The sequence below is a fragment of the Battus philenor genome, unplaced genomic scaffold, assembly GCF_028537555.1.
Source record: "Battus philenor isolate CCGP_79_NKW_IND1 unplaced genomic scaffold, ilBatPhil1.0.hap1 SCAF_4, whole genome shotgun sequence".
NCBI lineage: Eukaryota > Metazoa > Arthropoda > Insecta > Lepidoptera > Papilionidae > Battus > Battus philenor.
Window position 1 is genome coordinate 10206174 of NW_027181704.1, and position 22867 is coordinate 10229040.

General features: G+C 32.8%; 1 protein-coding gene and 1 non-coding gene across 2 annotated transcripts; one reads left to right on the forward strand and one right to left on the reverse strand.

Moving 5' to 3' along the window:
- Positions 1-349: 349 nt before the first annotated feature.
- LOC137928977 (uncharacterized) lies at positions 350-1483 on the forward strand. Its single transcript, XM_068771985.1, has one exon. It carries the CDS (start codon positions 350-352, stop codon positions 1481-1483), a length of 1134 nt encoding a protein of 377 aa, XP_068628086.1.
- Positions 1484-12740: 11257 nt separating this feature from the next.
- TRNAV-UAC (transfer RNA valine (anticodon UAC)) lies at positions 12741-12813 on the reverse strand. The gene has a single exon. It is a non-coding gene; the product is annotated as a tRNA-Val (tRNA).
- Between the last annotated feature and the right edge of the window lie 10054 nt (positions 12814-22867).

The window sequence follows — 22867 nt, forward strand, 5'->3', positions numbered from 1 at the left end:
ATGAGAGAGTGAAATTTCTCTGTAATTCATCAGTCAATGTCCTATCACGAATCATCGACCTCGATTTGTTTGTCCTAGAGCTCATTCGGTTTCAATAACATCGCGTCACGGACCATCCAACTACGTTCTTGTCGACTTTGATTATTCATTGTCATGACAATGCTCCTAGGGTAGATGGCAGTTCCTGTTATTGTCACATAAATCACCATGAAGTCCAACATGCCAATTCCTATAAAACACCTTACGTAATAAAATTTAAATCATTCACGTTTTAAACATTGTAATCATAGTAACACAAACAATGGTCATTCAAAGTAGAGATTTTTTTTGGTGTGTTTTATGTGTCGTAATGTTAAATACATTCATAAAAGCATCAGTGCTTAAAGAAGTCTTGGAAGAACATTTGAAAGATACCGCGCTAGATGAAAACACAGAATTACTCAAACACGACAAGCAAAAGGGAGAGAAAAATCATTACATCGAAAGTCAAATAAAAGACAGTCATACGAATCAATATAGTAAAGCTAGTGATGATGGGAAGTATTTGAAAAAAGAACATGATACTAAAAAGACTTCGGATAATGATGCGTATGTCGGATATAATACCAAGCAAGACAAAAGTGAAGATAATGAAAGAACCGGATTCAAAAGAGGCCACAAGAAAGGTCACCATAAACAAGGTTTCCAAAATTCATACCATAAGGATGAATCATCCAACAAAAGTACGTATTTTGATGACTTCAATGATGAAAATGACCAATCGGCTTATAATGCAAGATCTAATGTTCATGATAATCATGGTGGCAGAAGCTATAAAGGCGGCCATAATAACGGACAAGAATATACTCGAGACAATTTTAATAGTAGAGGTATCAACAAATATAGAGACAATGGCAATAAGCAGGTCGACCGTCATGATTATGCGAAAAAACATTATTTAGACGATTACGAAAATTATAAGAAACATCGCAACAATCAGGGAAGTTATAGAAGAGATAAAGTTCGCGACAGCCATAATTACCGAGTTCCACACAGTCATCAAGATTATGGTTGGGATCAAAATAGATGGGATGATCGAAACCAATGGGAGCGTCCGAGATGGGATAGAAACCAAGGGTGGGATGATGATTATGGTGGTCCGGGTTACTACGACGATCACGGTGTACGTCATGAAGGTGGTTATGGCTATGGCCCAAATCATGGATACAGTTATGAGGAATCTCAAGCGAAACCAGCACACTCACATCCACCGCTTATAGCCGAAAGAAAACAAACTATTACTATTTACGAAGACCCCCGTTACGACGACAGGAACCAAGGGCAATTGAGACGGGCTGAAGGTGACTATTTACATCTTGATTTCCAGCCCAGTCGGCAACGTTACGCACGCTATGATGATTCTTACTATAATATACCCAACAGAGACGGTGCAATGGAAGCAAGCAGAATTAATAGACTGGTTTATAATTATAGACGCCATTAGTTTTTTTATTAAAGATTCACATAGAAAGTTACTCCTAAAACTTAGATATATTTTAATTACTCTATACTACAAACATAACATTAGAACAAAAAAACTTAGATTAATAATAATATAAAAATAAGAAATAGCGATCATTTTTCTCGAGACGATTTCTTAATTTCTCACGAACAACCATAGTATCTAAACAGAAGAAGGAAAAGTAGTAGGTAGTCAACGTATAAATTGTACGAGGAAAGAAAAAATACTAGAAATATGACATATTTAACGTAATCAAAAAAAGTTATACATATGTTAATTTATTTGTACACACATGTAAACATACATTTATTTAGATGTAATAATAATAAATATATACTTAAAAATTGCAACGAAAGAGGAAGGAATGTCTAGATGAAAAATATGTAAGTACATAGTAGGTATTAATAATTAAGAATGAGTTAAGTAATATATAAATTTAACACTAACAGATAAAAAATTATTATATAACTTATTGAGATATGTATTGCATTTCTAAAAGCCTTTGTTGGATATTCAGAATATGCGAATATTACAGAGGAATCGCTTTATTGCATATTTTCCGATATTCAGTGAGATGTGAAACTTCAAATACAGGTACTTTGAAAGGGAAGATTCCTTGGGGCAGTTGCTACGTGATGTAGTTGATTCGGTTGATAGATTTCAATATGGTCCACGCGTCACGGTCGAACTATTCGGCCTCTGGACCGTAACGATTCGCACGGAATCGGGTCGTCGGTAGGGGACAAAATTTAAAAATTATTTACCGTAGAATATTACTTCAGTATTTAAAAAATAAACCTTTGTAACGCAATAATATTATTCTCTTTTAAAATTTAATCTTTTTCTCGCTTCCATATCTCTTTTTATATTTTCATTTATGTATAAATATTTATAAGTCACTTTTGTACGTAATTCTCTATTTATATTTAGAATTAACGTTTGTTTTGGCACGTCTTAAATATTAAACAATATAAACCCTTAGACTTACTTGTACATAAAATAGTTAAAATTAATTAACTTTATAAAAAGTTCGACATTACTGTACTAAGTTATTGGTTCAAAAATATTTAATTATCTAATATATTTCTAAAAAATACTTTGTATGTGCATCTTGATCTTAAAGATACTTCTTGCAGTAAGCATATTTAAAAAAAATGGAATGACATTGTGAAAAATCGATGAATACTGTTGACTACGTTGAATCAATGTATAGGTTTTATTTTTTTTGTTTGATTATTTTTATTCGCAAATTATACATTCATAAGCCTGAGTAAAACTTGTCTCCAGTTTGTCAATAGCATAACAATAAATTCTGAATAAACTCTTTGAGTGCGTCACATTTTTAGAATAAATTGAGCTCTATTACCCTATCCACGTTAATTAAAGGACGTTCCTATTGAGACACTAACCACTCGTGAATATTTTTCACTGCTTTTATTTGTAATTTAAATTTTGCAACCCTTCGCGGTGGTCCTCCTTTAGGGGAGCAAACTAATTTAAACGTTAAGCTCTCCGTATAATATTGTAATAAAATACACATTCTAAATTTTTATACACAATGGATTAAGTGGTACTGGACATTAAAAATCAGCGGATACAACCGTGTTGGTACAAAAGTATTGTATTTTACAGTTGTAATGATTTCTGTCATAAGGTCTCAAATAAGTAATTAACGAACTAATATTAATTATCTAATCATAGTATATTGTGTTTGATTTGATTGAATCTGCTGATAAGATGAAATTCTTTCTTGTAGTTAATAAAGAGCTGACTGTCTGTGAAAACTGTGTATTGTATTATAATACAAGCCAACGTCTCTGTATTATTGCGTAATAAATGTAAGAAGTTTATTTAACATAAACTTGTAGATTAACCCTATGACTGTTTGAAGGATTTTTCAAGTAATAATAAAGCTTGGAATTGGATTCCATTTTTTATTTTGGTTTGTTGCGGGCTCTTCTTAGATCAGAGCACATTTGGAACCCTCGTAGTCTTAAGTTGAAGGATGCCATCATAGAGGAACACAGTATGATTTTAGTTTCTGTCAAATTGGGTTATTTTGATTTTTTTTCTTGTGATGAACGCAAATGGTCAGGGAAAGAATAGTATATGGATAATAATATTATTAATAAACGGATCTGAAAAAAAAACATTTATAAGATTTCATTTACTGCGATTTTTTTAAAATTATGAGTTTCTATTTGACAATAATTTAAAATAACGTTATCAAATTACACTTCTTAGATATACTAAAAGGGTAACATAAGAAATAAGGATAAATTTGTAATGTATCATGTTAAAATTTTAAATCGGAAACATTTAGTAAGGTCTTTCTGAAATAAAGTTTTACTTGTTTCGAACATGGCTTTGAACACTGTTCATCGTAAGTAATATGCATTTTATGTATACATGAATAAAGATCGTTCGGGTCGGACAAAAGTTTAGTGGTTATGCATATTGCCAGCCAATCTGCAATTGTAAAAAACCTCCCACTTACAATACTTTGGGTTTTGTTCGGTGGTTACCCGTATTTGTTTGTTGAATATATAATTAATTCAATTCTTTAAAACACCGACTTTGTAAATAGATTCCATTTTAAAAGGGAAAACTTTCCGGCGAATTTTTTTAGTGGATTAAGGTTCATTTTACTGTAAAACTGTTATTCATGATGAACTTTAAGATCTTTACCGCCGTTATTGATATTTTTTCGTAAAATGTCCATGTCAAGTAATAGCCTATGGAATATTTTTTCGAAGGTAACCACAATTTTGATGGAAATTCTATCCATGTGGTCGTTCATAAAAATCATTTAGTGGTAAAAGATTGTATTAAACGTTCTGTACGTATATTGCACAACTATACATATCGCATAACTGACAACCCGCGGGCCTTTTTTGACGGCACACTTTGAGCGAAGGGACATCCTCCGTCATGTTTTAGGTGTGCTTCGCCTTCAAGAACGCCGCCGCAACGGATCACGATTTGAGAAACGTCGCCGCAGCAGAACAATGCATTGACATACGTCACCACTACACACGACATGCCATTCCATAAGCCGCGCGGCTGTTGAAAACCTTTTGTGATATTATTTCTGTGGGTGTTTATATAACCATGTAAATTTTTTAAAATAAGCATTCTGTATGGTACAGCTATGCGGATTACTTTATCACACAACAGTGTTTCTTTACTATTGAGATAAAGTAAAAAAAAATCTTCGCACACTCACCAATTGTTTTAATTTGTCATACTGACCACTCTATCTCTATTTTCAAGATCAACAAAATATTTCGTATTAATTTATGATTACCGAATAATTCCTTTATATAGTTTAATTTAAAAAACTGACGAGAAGCACCGTTCTTTAAGATTAAACATTGTTTAATATCAGAAAATTTCCGGCGGACTTTCTTTTTTTGTTTAAGACTAGATGATCCTACCAAAATCCAAGTGTATTCTCTTTTTGAACTCCAATTACTATACTTGGTACAGTTTATCAGTTACAGTTTATCACTAGACCATGGTTGCACAGACTTATCAAGACTAGGGGCCACTCGGGCAAATTATGAACTGATGGCGGGCCGGCCGCCAGAAGTATAGGTAATTAAAGACAATAAATAATTGATAATAATTTATAAAAATTGAAAAAGAATTTATTAATTTGAAGCGTGGCACTGCATAGTGCTTACAATCTTTTATTTGCAAGGCGGTTTCGATTTTTTGTTTTATTATTATTAAGAATTGAAAAAGTTTGTTCACATATATAGGTAGAACAAATTAGCCGGCACATTTCAGAGCGTTTATGCGCAACTCTTCGTACATATTTTTTATCAATGCAGCGGTAAAATTTCAGCTTGAGTTAGGTATTATTGTAAGCCCTAGGAGAGACCTGTGTCCTGCAATGAGCCTCTATCTGGTGACAAGATTATGATAATTTTTTTATATTATTATCCTTATAGAAATATTTACAGCGACCACTTGTGTCCGTCATGAGAGGCATGCTAAAGAAGCGCATTCAGAATGAATATACTACTGTGATCAAAAAGTAAGATGAAATTGTCACTTAAAAGTCCCGGTAATTAGGGAAGGCAGGTTTTCTTTGTTAGGTTGGTAGTACAGTCTTTAATATTTGCCAAGCGTTTGTTTGTCAAAAGTTGAAATATCATTTAACTCGGTTCGAACCTTTTTGAAGGAAGTTTTGTAAGAGCATCTCAAAGGCGCCAAGTCTCTATTGGTGCCAAATTCACTTATTTTTTTGAAAGAGTGTGAAATCGTTCCGGAACTACCTTATTCACCTGATTTGGCTCCGTGCGATTTCTGGCTATACAGCAAACTCAAAATGCCGATGTGGGGACGCAGTTTTGACACGATTGAGAAGATAAAAACCGAACCGAAGAAGGTCTTGAAGGCTATACTGAGAAAAGACTATTTCGACTGTTTCTGTTTGTCTGTCTGTTTTTTGTAAAAAACGCCAACGTTTTTTAATAAAACAACACAAAACAAAAAAATTTTTTTTTAACATAACGAAAGTGCGTTTTATCAGACGGGGATTACTTTGAGGGCGATGAAATTGATTTGGAAGAATAAATAAATAAATAACATTTTAGGAACAAATTCGAGATAAATTAAAGTTAGGAGAGTTCCGAAAGAGCCCTGATTGGAGAAGAATCCACAACAATCAGAGACAAAGTTTTATATGTACCACAAATACAGTAGGAGCACAATTCATTCTCAAGCTTTATTATCACGTAAATATTGCATATTTTAATATGACTTTTAATAAGTTTTTGTTTAATTAACTTTTTAAATTGATTATTATGTATATGTAGTACCGTATATACTTGCCTTCATAGAGGTACTAATTTTATGATCGCTAGAGGAAGGGTATAGCAGGCTTTTATCTTTGACCTCACACTACTTGTTCTCGACAGCGTGACAACTTTATTGTCGTCTATGTGCTTTATTTTAGATAACTTACGATGTGTATCTTAAATAAATTATCAATAGCATATACTCTCACTTGTTCAAAAGAGCCAAATATCTTTTGGAAAAATTTATTTCATGTCCAATCTTTCGTAAAATGTACTAAGAATTAAAAAATATACATTAATGCTGGTTTTAAATAAACTTATCTTTAAATAATATATTTTTATATTATTTCTGTATACAGTCTATTTATTTGAAGTTTTTTATGGAACTTATGTAGTTATTACGGGTAAATAGATATATTAAAAAAATAATGGATCATTAAGAATTTTCGTTATGTGTTTACAATTAAGACTTTATATTTTTATTATTATTTCTCCTAACGCCAATCAAATAAATTTTCTTATGAAAGAAACAGTGATTAAAAGAAAGGAATAAAACTGTCAATCGATGCTATATAAAGCTGATAATCCTCATGTCTTAGAGAGAACAAATCGTACTACTCTCTCTTTTTATTGTACTTGCTAACGACTTATCTTAGGACACTAAAGCAATTTCAAAACGGCACCCGAATAACAAGCCAATAATCGTTAGCAGCGATTGGAAAACAAAACTGTGATTATACGGCATTATCTTCCGTAACTCGATCTCTTTCATCCCTCTCTTACGTATTTACTTCTGTATTGTCATCTCATTTGTCTCGGGAGAGCTTTGTCGAGATAGAGTGACATTACTGTAACGAACTTTCGATGTACCGTGTCGGTGGGGCGGGTTCGAATTCGACTTAAGATAGATTTGGTTTGAGGCGGTCTGGATTTTCGATAAACGTTTTCCGAATAGCATTAGATAGGTGCTGCTCTTGCGTATTTTGGGTATTTTGCCTACCGTAACGGAGTTTTGGCCTTGTCTTCTAAGTTTTGGTACCTTTTGATTGGAAAGCAAAATAAAAACATTTACTTATGTGAGTAACATTTTTCCGTTCATATCAAATGCTTGATTGCCAATGTAACCGAATTGTTTATCATAATAACTCAAAAATAGCACCAAACTAACTAATATTATATGTAATAAATGTTTAAGTATACTACATTTTTCATATAGCTTTATACTGGAAATAAAAATTGTTTTAAAACCCTAATATGTTTGTAACAAATTTAAATGGAGATGTGGTCATCACCTATAAAGTACACGTATTGCAACGAATCCTTTAGTGATCCCAAAATACAGGACCAATGTATTTAAAGAACCTTTCAAATCAATCAAATAAAATGCCGCCATTCCCTACTGGAACAACATCCTACCGTCATGTCGAACTAAAAACCATAAACAGACCTTTAAATACTTTTTTAAACTTTATTTATTACAATCACCACGAAATCAGCACTGTAGTACGGGTTAAGCTTTACTGCAACACATAGTTGAATAAGGATTCCCATTGTTGGTACTTATTTTTATGAAATCTTCCTTGTCATATTTCAATAATTTTAGTAATTTGATACGTAATTTACTTGTAATATTTGTTAGCCATCAATGCACACTCTTTTGTTTCTTTCTTCGTTTCTAAAACGGACTAATTGGATTCATGTGCAACAGTTTTGCTTTTTCCATTTCTTTATGACGGCCACTTGCTTGTTTGTCTTTTTGCGTAACAAAAAACCTTCTTATTTGTCCATTAATTTATCTCTTAACTAGTGCTTGATCAACGATACCTTTAGTATCAAGACGCAATTATTAATAATATTTGATTTATACTTACTTTGTAGGACTGTAAAAGGAGGTGTTAATCAATTACAAATATTTTACATATGTATTAATTGTCAATTAGGTAGTGAAATAAATTTAAAATAAAAAAATGGTCTAATTTTTCAGGTTAAAAAAGACAGTGGACAGCTTAATGCCTAGAAATTATGAGATACGGTTGCTGCCGGTTTGGTTCCCGGTGCGACTCAAACAATAAAATCAAATAATATAAAGGGTGATTGGTTATAGGTGTAAAGGCTTAAAAGGGGTAAAATACAATAAATGACAGAATTTGAGCTATACAGTACATAGCTCAATTTGTGTCCATTAATGTATGGCAAACTCAATCTAAAAATCAATTATTTCAGAAATATTAAATAACCCAAGGAAAATATAGTACAAAAAAGTGTTATAAAAATTCGAATTACTACGTATTGAATTTAATAATTGTTTACTATCTGTTCCTGCAAACTTTGTACTGTCGGAAGTTATTGCCAGTCGCATACCGATAGATCACTTTACAAAAGATTGGAAATTGATGTGGAAATTAGCTGTACATTCACCTTTTAAAAGTCTTAATTACCCAATCATTTTGCATATCATCGTCATTGTTTAGAATCGAACCAGCCCAAGCGCAAATAATCGAACACTGTGTGACATCCAGAAACCGTCCTGCCGATCTGGTGAATTACATCCCATACACAGAGTAGAAAGAATTCCTTATCTTTAAGTGAACGCATTACAAAAACAAAGCAATTGATTTGGTATACTTAATATAAAAACAAGTTAATACGTCAATTTAACTCGTTAATTCTAACAATGTGCGAACTCGTTTGTCTCGTGTTAAATTTTATGTCATAAGGCAGGAAACTAATTTTCTACGCGAGCACGCCGCTCCTGCGTCCCCGCCGCCGCCGACTCTCTCCAGAACAATGAAGACGCAACTTGCTTATCTCTGTCGCTGTTTATTGTCTGAAGTTGGCTCGATGGCCGTTTTGTTGCAGTGTCTACGTTAACTCGCTTTAGATGAGCAAGTTTGACGTTTGTTGTGCCTCCCCAGTTTACTCCAGACGACTTTATATTTTTTTCTATTACGTGTTGGATGGTTATTTTATCATATATAAAAAAGGAGATAAATTGGACCAATAACACTATTCATCGACATAAATTTAAAAGTACATTATATTAATGTCTTGACTCTTGCCCTAGCAAATTTCATTGAGATGCCCCTAAAAGATGATGTACATTTGATTTTATGTAATATTCTAACAATAAGCTACTCATCATAATGTTTGTGTTCATAGCTTGGCATGTGGTACATCGATTTAGCTCTTTGGGTCTTCGTGCCGACTATGCTAAAAAATCACCTACTTTAAAACAAGAGAAAGTTTTAGCCTTTCTTCGTTTAAAGTCCAAAATAGAATTCATTTATTTATATTTGCCACACGCAAAACAATATGAGAAAAGAGATTTAAAATAATGTCGAACAGTTACAAAATAAATTAATATCATAAGTGTCATACATTATTGTATTGGGTTTATCCTGTAATTAGTGTTGAGTGGAATAAATATTATTAATAAAAAAATACTAATATGGTATATGTTATGCAGTATATTTGTATTGTTATATAATTAAATTGATACATTGCTACGTATAATAAATACGAATACTAAAGACAGATGCTATTTGTTTTAGTAATGTGCTCAATTTTACATACATTCCGTCAAGTGTAAGAATTTAATGTAAGTCGCTGCGTGTAAAGCGGGTCCGAAAGGGGTATCCGTTCAGTCGTGACGAATCCGCTGCCTGTAGTAACTAATTGCTACAAAATGAACCGCTCCTGAGGGAATTCTCGCCCCGATTTTGTTTTAATCGAAATCGCCTGTGCGCGAATGAAATGAATTTTGTCCCATTCAAAACGTTCCTCCAACCTTCCGATTTATGAAAATTAAAAAATCTCGATGCTAATTTTAACTGTTCTACCTTTTCTTGATTTTGTATGGCTTTTTATGAGGAAAGAGTTGCTCGTATAATTTCTTTTGAGACGAAATATTGAAAATGTCGTATCATTTTTAAGGGTTCACATTGAGAGTTTTACTTTTGAAACGTTTATTTTCATCGTTCGTTAGTTTAGTAAAGCGAATACTTAAAAGGTAACATTTTAAACGTAAATTATTTTAGGTAATAGATCTACTTCCATTGTTTACCTTATATAAGATAATGTACATTATTTAAGTTTATAATATCGAAAATATTATTGTACGAAATAAGCAGGGAGTATTAGTGATACCGTCTGTATATAACAATGTGTCGCTTCATAGTTTTGTACCCGTGTTGCATGTCTTTAAAACTTATGGTTCATTTTATTAACATATTTTTCTACTAATAATTGCAATGCCTTAAATCTGACATGTTAATGCCTACAAACTAATGTTCAGCACTTTTAACATGGCGATTTCTAATAAATAGACAAAGTAGAGTAAACAATGAGTCATGGAAAGGGTCATACTTGCGATTTCTTAACATAATCGATTGCAATAAGAAACAGGAATTAAGAGATGGGTAGGCAAAGTTGAGGTGGCAGTAGGCAGGCCATATATCGCGCAGTATACATCGCCACGGATGGGGACCACGGATCTTCATCAAATTCTGGATGGACTGCTTCCAAACGGTTCTTTTAAAAATTCATGTAGCTAGCCTATGTCCTGCAGTGGCTATGTTACGGTTGAAATGATGATGAATATTGTTATATTTCAACACATTATGTAAGTCTGACAAATATTTATTATATTTAAACAGTTATTTCAAAAGTTCACTTGTCTGTCATGACGGCCCGTTACGCAGGTTAATACGCCGTAACACGTACTTGATGTATTTAAAAGACTGGCATATGTTATATACTACAGTGATACACAAAACATAAAAAAAGAAAAGTTCCATGAAAGCCATTCGTTAACCAACCACTATTGTCGGAAGGACGATCATATCGCACAGGAGACGTGAACTTGTGATCTTTCTAGAAAGAAGTATTATTGGAGTTTTTTTTTCTACCACTTCTTAGCGCTATAGCTTTTCTCCTTGGTAGTAGTGTTGTTAGTCAGGCAATAGCAATCGACTGAGTAGAGGTTTGGACATCCCGAACGCCCTTGTATCGGAATGCTGAATCCGTGTTGTTGACAAGTCATACCCAAAGTCGAGGTCTTTTTGAACCCTTGGGCTATGGAAGGACCGTCTTATCAAAGTAAGAACTTGGCGACCTCGCAATACGGCGAAATAGTAGTATGCAGCAGCCGTGCCATGTCTTCCCGGGGAGCCGCCGGGATTCGCTGATTTAAAAGAGATTTTAGGCTAAGCGCCCTTTAAACCTCGAACTCGAGGAATCTGCAAAATGCTGTTTGGCTCGAAGCGTAAGTTCATTTCAATCAATACACTGTATTAATTAATCTAGGTTTCCTTAAATCAATATAGCTTCAGTTGTAGTAGATAATCATTAAAACAAAATGTTTATAAGTTCGTAAACATCTTTAGTAAAATAGTTTAGTAAACACAAATCAAACAAATGTCAGAATAATTTACGGGCGGTTGTAAGTTAAAGTTATCGGTGCTTATATTTCGTGTTTGCGTATGGCGCGGCTGAATATGTTCTACAAACAGCCGTCAGGTAAGTTACGGCGGCCCTTGTGTGCAGTTTTGCTTATTAACCAGTCCAACATGGCGGAAGCTTGATAAGATTTTGGTTTGTCTTAGCTATTCGTGCCTTGCGGCGATCTTGGAGCATTTGGGCCGAGACCACACGTCGTGTACATTGCGGTACACTCTGTTTAATATTAGTTAAAGCTTTATGTATTAGTTAATTAGTTTGTTTATTAAGGTATGAAACAGCTATATATTAGATTTTAAAACTAATACGTTAAAAAGCCTACAGTAACCTTGACGAACAATTGCTTTACCGCCTTTGAGTTGTGATTTACATGTTTTTAAGAATTTATTCACCCGCTTTTCTTTTATACATTATCTAATTGAAAATTGAAACATAATTTGTTTGAGTAATTACAAGCACGGAGCAAAAACAATACTTGCAATAATTAGTTCGATAAAATTTAACATTTAATGTATCTTTTGATTGTGTATTGAAGAAGTGAACAAAATTATATTATTACTTATTCACAACTCGGAAATAATATATTATACCTAACAACGTAGTGTGTGGTTATACGAATTATATTTTTTTATTGAGGTTTTAAAATTCATAATATTTGCCTATAAAAAGACAATCTTTGAAAGACTACTTAAAAGACTTACTTTAGGTAACTAAGAAAGATATACGCACTCCTCTTTAGATAAAGTTTTTAATCTTGAGATTTTTATTTCCGTCACTAAAATTTTACTAGAAGTAGGTCTCTACCGTCTAGAAAACTAAATCGAGAGTGATTTCACCTAACTAGTAAAACCTAACAACTAATTAATTTAATATGTTTTAATTAATTAGTTGTTAAGTTATTAATGAACAAAAGATTTGTTACTGTTTCTTTATGTCAAAAATCAATATTTAAAATTAAAAGTTGATAAAATATTTGATTCCGGCCAGGATCGAACTGGCGGCCTTCCGCGTGTAAAGCGGATGTGATAACCACTACACCACGGAACCAGTTGAAATCATAGTTCTTAATACGGTCCAGTTATTTAAGAAAACTTCCATCACAAACCGGTTTACATAATGTATGGTTGAATTATAATAGTCACTGCTTGAGCTACGTTAGCAGCAGGATGGGGAAAGTAGACAAAGTTTTTTTTTTGTATCGGATTCTAACTGTTGGACACACTTTCTCCTTTTTAAGGTAGCGAAGCTCTGTTAAGGCCACCAAGCTCTTAAATCGTTTCAGCGGACGCTCCATGAAGTGACTGCACTTAAGGGACCCTTCGAGGCGACCTCGGTCTGGTCTGTCACTCTTCGATAATAACCACTTAGCGTTGCAATCCAAGGGCATCGGAAACTTCAGTAACGCTTCATCTAGTATGATCGGGGGGGGGGGGGACCGCTTGGTTATCGAATGGCGACGTCTTATTGTCGTCGTACAGATACTTACCTTTAGCGAAAATTTGAGAACATGCATCGGTCTCAGGATGGTGCGGTGTTTGATTGTACAAGGTGTAATTGTATGGTAGGTGGCGGTATCTATATTTAATGAATTTGTGTGTTGATCGGCACAGAGATGCCCGTTATAGGTGTTGGGCGATTTTTGACAGTTCCAGGTCCGAGAAACAGGTCTTTATTGCATTCGTGCCAGGGCGTGTCATTTCCGAACACACCGCTAACATATCAAAGGCGGTGACAAGCACAACATGAATTTTGTGTTATTAAAATATATTACGATTTTTTTATTATTTTCCAACAAATTCATGTAACTGACACTAGAGCTTTTAAGTTCCTATTATAAAAATGGTATTAGTAAACAGCTTATACTTTGAAATCAAAAAAAAATTATTCACGTACTTTATAAAATCTCAAGTTTTATAACTTCACTAACTGTGGTATAATCATTATGCAGAATTTGAAGGAAGCATTTAACAGAAGCGGCTTAACCAAGTTGTGTTATCTCTACGAAGTTCGAAATTTGTAAGCGCCTAGAGGCTTTGCACAAAATATGAGCCTGTCTTATCCCGCACTTTGTATCGCTTTTGCCAGACAATTATACATGCCAATATGTGAATATTAAGTATATATTGGAGGCGTTTAAACTGTCAATGTGTCAAATAATTTGTCTTATGCAAAGTTAGAAAATGCCTCTAGTATAGTATTACTTAATTCTTAAAGTGAAAGTATAAAACTTTGTTTGTATATTTACTGCAATATTCAAATTAATACATAAATACCAGAAAGTACTAACATCTGTAATGTAGTAGAAAAAGTGGATGAAAAAAGTATCACACAAGTTAATGAATTATCAACTTAGAAATTATCTACAGTGTTTAATTCCAATTTTAATAATTAGAAGAAAAGTTTTTCGTCTCTGCAAACGCGCACATTTTCAGATAATTTCGTTAATTTGATAAATATGATAAGATTTTATTAAAATTAAACTAGGTTAAACAAATTATCCGTTTTCGTTTATTTGCAATGTGGTTAATTCTCGAAAGAGTTTATTCGAAAGAGTACTTCCATGTTAAACAGAAACGAGTGTCCTTGTGGTACAAGAATGTTATTAGATGATATAATTTTGCAATTTTGATTGTTATCTAGATATCAAATTGCTATAGCCGGCTACAATTAAATTAATTACATCATAATAACACCGAGTAAAATTAAATTTTAAACCCTTTGCCGCTTGAAGATATCAAGTTGAACGCCGTATAAATGCGGCCATTTCTCATTTTAACCGAAGCAAAACTTAATAACCCTACTGGAAACGCAATAATTACAAGCGTTCAGTGCGAGATTCGGGAGAGAAATAAATGAACGCCATTAAGAGACTCTCGTTTAGATATTTCATCCCCCTTAAAGAAGACGTTAGCGCGAGCTACGGCATGCTACCGATGTGGATTGTTCTCACGCCTTCGGTCAAAGACAAACATTTTTTTCATTTGTGTGTAGGTAACATCTCATTTAAAACACGTTACTTTTATAACGCATTTTCATGTCTTTTTCCACGCTGCCTTTACTTTGAGTTTTAAAATGATTTGTTTGTCCTCCAAAAAAATGTTGTTTGTTTTTAATAAAACGGACATATTTTGTTCATACTAGAGTTTTTGTCTAATGTTCAATTTAAAACCCCTTTAATGAAAAAAGTTAAATATGAATCTTTTGTTCATGACGTTTTATATGGGGTCATGTGATATAAATGTGTCGTACGATACGTACAACGCTTTTTCCTATTACGCGTAACTAAACTTAACTAGTCTGGTATATTATAGTGAGAATTATCTATTACGTACTGTAAAAGTTTGATAAAAATATATTTATCACATTTATGGAAATAGTTGAAGACTAAGAAAATGTAGAGTAGGAAATAGTACGTCATTCTTTATAAAATCGGTTGGTTTCGATGCATAAAATTTACACATCGTAAACAAATAAAAGCGTTTAATACATATATTTCCATGTATGATACTCATGGCCGTATTTGTACTTGAGAGATGCTAGATTTAAAATCACGACAGATTTTAGATAGTGCGTGTCAAGTCTTCTTGCGTTGCATACTCTTTGATAGCTGTTCACCTGACAAATTACCGTCGTTCTCAGCAATCCTCACGTTTGTTTTTGTACAACTGGAAATGTTTCTTGTAGGTGGGGGCTAATATATGATGTAATTGTTGATGGTACCCTGAGGTAGGTGTGAATAGGTATTTTAAGAAAAAGTGCAAAAAAAAATTATTATCAACAGAAAAATTATAAAAACATAATATTTCAATCTGAAAAATTGAACTATCGCTTAATGGTGACACAAATGATAATTAAACAGTTATTGTAATTTTGATATGTGTAATTGTACTATTACATGTTTCCCTCGATTTACACAAGAGATAGGTTCCCTCTAAAAATTGCGCTTAAATAAATCATAACATAATTTGAATGATAGAATAGATCACATAAAGGTCATGGTAATTTTAAATATGCCAAAAAATATTCTCACTAAATTATTCCCATGAGACCTTGATTTTGAAATTATTATGCATTTTTTTTAATGAACGCCACCTCAGCTCCTAATGAGATAATTTTCATAAAAACCGTTCAAAGCTGACCTCTATTCGGAATTTCTATCAAATGTCTCTAAGCCTTATGGCTCCAGAGATATCATGATTAGTTAGTACGAGTATATAGGTTGAAATCATTTGAATATGGATAAATAACATCAAGGTTATTGTAATAATAATAAAACACAAGCTTTACCGTTCTGGTTTAAGAGGTAGGTTAGTCAAATGGGCGAACTGTAAATAGGGCTTTAGTAATAATGTTATTATAATTTTATTGAAATATTTTGGTACACTATATCTTTCACTTAATTACATCGTAACAATCGTAATTTTGATTAGTGTCAAATGTTTCGCAGCTAAGAACATATTTTTTATCTATGATGTGGTTTTTATCACAGAAGAACAGTTTTTTTTAACTATATTTCTCTCAATTAATTTACTTTTGCCCGCCATGAGAACTTTTTGTGTACCCCGTCAAAAGCACGAGAGTAACGAATTGGCTTAATAGGTTTGCAAGTTTTCCGCCTAGCGACTCATTAGACGATTCATTTTCCTGGTAATATTTCATGCAAGTGATTCTCAAGAGAATCCTCGATTTAAGTTAGAAGTAACCTTTACGGTTTTGCTACGCGTCTTCTACGCACTGCCCTTTCAAGCTAGTAGAACCTATCCGCAGGCCAACAAGGCTAATACATGCATCGGTGTAAAACCAGCCAGAAAAATTAAAGAATTTGTTTATATTTGGATTTTATAACAGTGGATTTACACTAAATATTTTATTTTTCAACATTCGACAGAATATGTGTGATCTAGAAAGTAAGTAGATATTCCGGTAGCAAAGAGGTCTTACTTACATTTATGAGGAACGCATTTTTTGTGTCATATACGGATGTCACGTTTCGTGCACATATCAACTAAGTTGATGCCGCATGTGTGAGCATTGGAAAATAACAAGACGTATATGAACTGAATACAAAAAAATATTCATGGGAGTTTCAGAACACGTTTACCATAATATCTTTTACCAAGCTCGCTTTATTTTTTATTTGTTTAAACAAATTTATAACAGAACAAATATTCTTTTTTTACTTTTTATTATTCAGTAAAATATTTCTTTAATATTTGTTTCGTGTAATTAGTTATAGATATTTAATTTTGGTTTCCTTTATATTGTATACTAAATTCATGTGTATTTATAGAATATCTTCATCATTACATACTATTAAAAACAAGTTAATTATTAATTTAAGGTAAGTGTAAATTTTAGATAAACTTACTAACTTGTAAGTAAATAAAAAATGGTACAATATCGTAGTATTGCTCCGTTTTCTTAAGATGTTATGTTATGTACACGTACCTGTTATTAAAAAAGCATTATAAAAAAAAAGTGAGCAACAAGCTCACTACGCTTTTTTCAAAAGACAAAAATATCTTCATTTTATCTAATTTATTAGTCAAAAATTTTCTTCGAGCCTATTTACGAATTAAAGACTAAAAAAAAGTTTTTTGCGTATAAATTGTAAATAGGAGACAGATTAATTATACACCAGCATTAGGTTTTCATCTACAAAACCATTGTACAAAGTTGAAGATAACACTCAAAGTAATGGCATTTAAAATCAAAGTGAATATGATAATATCATTTTACAGGCGACAAGAGTGCGGTATGAAGAGTACGAAACAAAAGGGCTGTAACATTTTATGGCCCGCAATCGGAGCCAGTAAACCCGAGATAGTACTCCCGCCAACAATTAAAGTGTGCCGATAAAGCTGCCGGATTTGCGTCGACTCCTTTGCTTACTGAAATACAAGGCATTTTCTCGTATCTGTGTTTCCTTATTATCTGTTATAAGTGTGTAAAAAATACTTGAAAGATTTTTAATTTTTTTTGTCTATATTCGATGATTTTTTTTTCATTATTACGAATTATTCGATTTTTTTAATCTATTGCAATCTGATATACTTATTATTATGTATTTTGTATTTGTGGTTTTTTTTTTACTTCATAAATAAATATTATTTATTTGTGTTACATTTATTTTAGTATATTCATATTTGTGAAGCTTTATTACTAATCGACGTGGAAGGTGTGGGACATTCACAGCTCGACACAGGCCTCCTCAATAGATTTTCAACAGGATCTCGTGGTAGCGGCCTGTATCCAGCGTCTACTGAAGACTTTAACATGGTGATATATACACATCGTTCACCCACGATGCATCCTTAATTATATTTTTAATATTAATTTATGCATTTCAAGTGTTAAATTTAAATGAATTGGAAAAGTTGGTTTGTGATCATTTTTTTAACTTCGTCGAAGAATTTTATCTGTAGTCATTCACATGCACCGGTAACAAAGGGAAGCATTAAATCAATTACGTGCTTTCAATAATTCCCTATAGAAGGGCAATTTAAATGAGCGAGGGCTAATAACGCTAATTTTCGCTGCCCATTGTCCATGTAATAAAATTTTATCAAACATTATCTGAACAACGAGTCCCCTTTGATTGTTCACATAAATGAAACGTTCGAATTGGATGCTGCAATTTTGTCATTAGTGGGTAGTGTCTAGATATGAAATATCTATATTTATTTCTAGATAATTGTAATAACAATTACTTGTATAACTTATATTATGCGATACGAATTTACAATAACACTTCGATCTCATTTATGATTAATAAATAGGACATTAGTCGCTCTCACTAGATACACGTCAGGTGTACAGCCTCTTTTATAAGGCTAACCGCTAATGTTTCTTGGTCGTATTCTTAATGTGTGCTCTACGTTTTATTATGTTATCAGTTTGAACTTTAACTTTAATTTTCATTAAATTTTGACAAGTATATCACCTGAATCTCCTTAATAGCACATAACGCGCAGAATAGATGCCTGCTAGGGTCTTAAGATGGGTAGACGACTTTGTTAATTGTCGAAAAACCCTGGGTACATACAGGCCGCGTCCAACTAGTCCTATTGAATATTTATGGGGGAGGCCCGAATCAGCAGTGAACCCTACTGCTGAAATGATAATAATAATAATGCACTTGGTGACATCACAATAATTTTATGAGAAATCAGAGAGAAGAAATTGACGTTAATTAACAATAAAATATTTCAGAAATATGGTTTTTTTTTTGTTATAGAAAGGTAAATATTAACAGTAGTACTTTAAACAATTTGGCAAAGTATATGTAACATTTCAATAAATGTTTTTAATACAAAATTCGTCCAGACGCCTGATTTCTGTACTAAGTTTAGACCTGTGTTAATGAAGCTTGGAAACGTTTCCGATGATTAAAATGAAAAAATACTAGTAGGAATTAAGCCACGTAAAACATAAAACAATGAAAGAACTACGTTCATATATATAAGCGTGTGTGTAAATTTGTATGCGTATGAGCATGAATGACTAATTTATGAAATGTCTATACGAGATATTTTAGTCATAAATTTCCTTTACACAATACATCCCTTAATTTATTTTAATTGACGTTGTTATAGTGTTAATAATAAATGCTTTACGTAATAATGTTATAATAAACAGTATAAGAATTTTCTTTTTAAATTAACCCAACATGTCCACTCAACAAAGATTCCGAGCGGAAAATTCTCCTCGCCCACGTTTCCTTTGGTTTTTCCTGTTGGTTGATTTTCACATTGACTGCATCCCGAAATCCTCACACACCCTTGCAAGCTGACAAAAATTTCCAACACAATGGCTTCATAAAGGGTTAAATATATTCTAATAGCTCGACGAATTAAACGATGTTACAATTAAATGGTTGAAATATTTAAATTTTGCAATGAAACATCAATTTTCACGTGCTAATTAAATTTGTATTGCAGAAAAATATTTGTGCTAATTAGTATTGAGTGTACGGGAGGTATAATTTAATTATGCGTTATCGAAATAAGCATTCGCGTGTATTCTAGTTTCGAGTGGCGAAAAAAAGCAGCACGTTTTTTAAAAATTACATTATTACAGTTTAATAGCATTCCCCACTAGTCGGTGGCTCGTGGCCCACCCAGTGACTTTGATATTTTCGACGGCATTAATTAAAAAATTATAAAGCTCCCTTCCCCCCGCGGCCATTGTTCGTCCCCACAAAGCATTTATATCGCGGAAAAAGATAAATATGCGAGACGCAGGTAATTGCGTTCGCTTTTATTGAGTTGTTGTTTGATTTCAAAGGCTTTTATCCGCCCGTTGTAAAATAATAAAGACGATTGTGCGCTATTGTTGCAACTGGCGTTATAAATATTATTTTCAAGACAATATTAATAACTTTATAGTAGAGTTGACACACTGTTGTGAGTATAGTTATATCACATGTCTAGATACTTCTCTTTGGTCATTTGTTTATTGAAGAGAATCGGGCAAGTGCTATTAATGCCCCTGGATAAAAAAAATTGCTTCCATCGTATTTAATATGCAATATTAATGCAACATGTACTTAATTCATAAAGTTTATCGCGCAAATCCTGCGTGGTGAAATTAAAACCTGTATATAATATTTTTAATGTACCTGTGGGTTATTTTTATAGCATTATTAACTTATTTTTGTAGTAATTGTTAATCCATGACCAAAAATATCTTTTGTATTGTAATATTTCACTTTAAATTTTAACAGAGTCAATGTTTATTTACGCTACAAGGCGATGCGTTAATCCAGTGATGACTTTTCCGCTTTCAATAGTGCTTAACAGAATTTTGATTTAAAAGATCCTTCACAACATCTTGTTTGTGCCGTGTTTAAAATTGACATATTTTATTTACGTATGTTTGTTTCAATAGCCCTTCAAAATTGGTTTTAGAATTCATACACGTTGAAGATGACAATAGATAGATGACAGTAGAATAATATGACGGTCTCTGTAATATAAATAAAGGATTTAAAAAGCACGAATATGTAATTTATTTGTTAAATATTTTGAATTCGTTAAAATATTTGCGCTTTAATATTTGTTGATTCTGAACAAAATTCAATTGTAAATTATTATCATGAATTTCTTTTTCTGTTGTTAAAATCCCAAATGGATATTTTGTGACGTATGATGAAAAGGGCATAAAGGTAAGGCGATGATTTTCGGCAACAATGCTTCCCTCAGGACGACGGGGGTAATTATGATTGAGCACAAAATGGATAAAAATAAGTCCGGGTATTGTTTCAGACATAATTAGGGTTTGTGGTCCCGGCGGGCCGCGCTTTCCGCGCGAACTGCAAGTCACATGGTTTTAACGCCAGTATCGTATTTTAACGATTTATTGCCAAGTTTATTTAGCGATCTCTAGAGCATTAAATGTTTAGAAAAGTTGTATACATTGTATTATTAATATTTGGTTATACCAATTACATGTGTTAAAATATTTACTTTATATTACGTGTATTAAAGTGGTTCATTTTATTCTGTGCCCGTATTGTTATGGATAAAATATAAGAACGCTTTCTCTCCGCTCACTAGGTGGACTGATGATGGACCTGGATGATGGATCTATCAAGGACGGAAAGCACTGGATGCGAGCAGCGCAAGATCAGTCAACGCGGCGATCTTTAAAAGGGGCTTATGCCTTGCTGTGAATGTCGATCCGACGTAAACCGACATAGCCTAGGGGATTAGCAAGTTGAACTGCCATTGGGGAGGCAACACAGCGTGCTGAACCGATGGCCGTTGAGGCCACGGTAGGCGCTTGATGCGCTTTGGAGGCGTTTCTAAATTAAAGTTCTAAATCATAATTATAAATGACGAATGATGATTTTCAAATATGACTAAATTTACAAAAAATACTAAGGCTATTTATAAAATGTCGCATGCAATGCTACACAAAATATTTTATTTCGTAATCTGTATTGTTATAAGTCTATCTAGTTACAATGTCAAACATTTCGACGCTTTATGTAAACAAAATATTATTTTTTTACTTTTCGGTATAAGATGATCATGACAAGAATTAAGATTTTTTTTTAATACTGCAGTAAGATTACGCGGCGACATTAACTACGTGTGTGTAATGTATCTACGAGCGAGATAAGCAGTGAATGTATTACAGCTGAAATGATGATTATAAGTTAGCGTCTAGTTAAATATCACATTTAACGTAAAATTCTTTTTTTATTGATGAAGTTTGTAAATGCTAATAATAACAGATGCGAAGACGCGATAAGAAAATGCAAAGCTATTAAGCATATGTTCATAATATTTACTTAATGCAGTTGAGGTTATCTTGTAATAAAAGTAAGATAACTCTAGCCGACAAACAAAGAGGTTGAATTTATTGACTTGTCGGTTTTGAATTCAAATGAATAGATTTATTGATAAAGACGTTCCGTCATCGCGATTATTTGCTTATAATTGAGATATTTAATATGGAGTTTGCGGAGTCAAAATAGATTAATATCAAGATTTACTTCGCTGCACGTTCCGAAATAACACGCGAGCGGAGACTCGATTATGAATATTAATATGGCGGCGACACCGCCTTTGTCGGTTTAACGTTAATTCATATAGACAAACCTTCCTCCTTCAGTTTGCTAGGTGCGTCTTAGCTGAAACTTTATACTAGGGCTTCTTAGTTACCTTTCTAACAAGTTTGTAAATTGAAGAGACAGAAAAACGCTAATTATTCGAAGATTGATTGAAGCTTACCTTCTCCTTGCTACTGCCAGGACGAAAAGGATGTTATTTTATTTTATTCGGAAAACAAACAGTGTCTTATAACTACAAATAAAAACCTAAATAAAAACGCACATTGATACACAAACATAAAAAACGCAGAAAGTAAAAAACAATAAAAAATACATTATTGCCTTTAAGTTGAGCTAATACACTAAAGTTTTTTATTTTTTGTTAGATTTATAGAAAGAACTTGTCATCGATTCCGTCAAGACGTTTTAAGATCGACGTGATCTTCAGAAATAATTAGATGGCTGCGCAGGAGAAATAAAGAACACGATAAAGAGAGAGTACTCATTCATATGAGGATGTATTCATACGTTATACTATATTTT

Excerpts from the sequence above, each read along its gene's own strand:
- LOC137928977 (XM_068771985.1), top strand. The coding sequence starts at position 350 with ATGTTAAATACATTCATAAAAGCATCAGTGCTTAAAGAAGTCTTGGAA.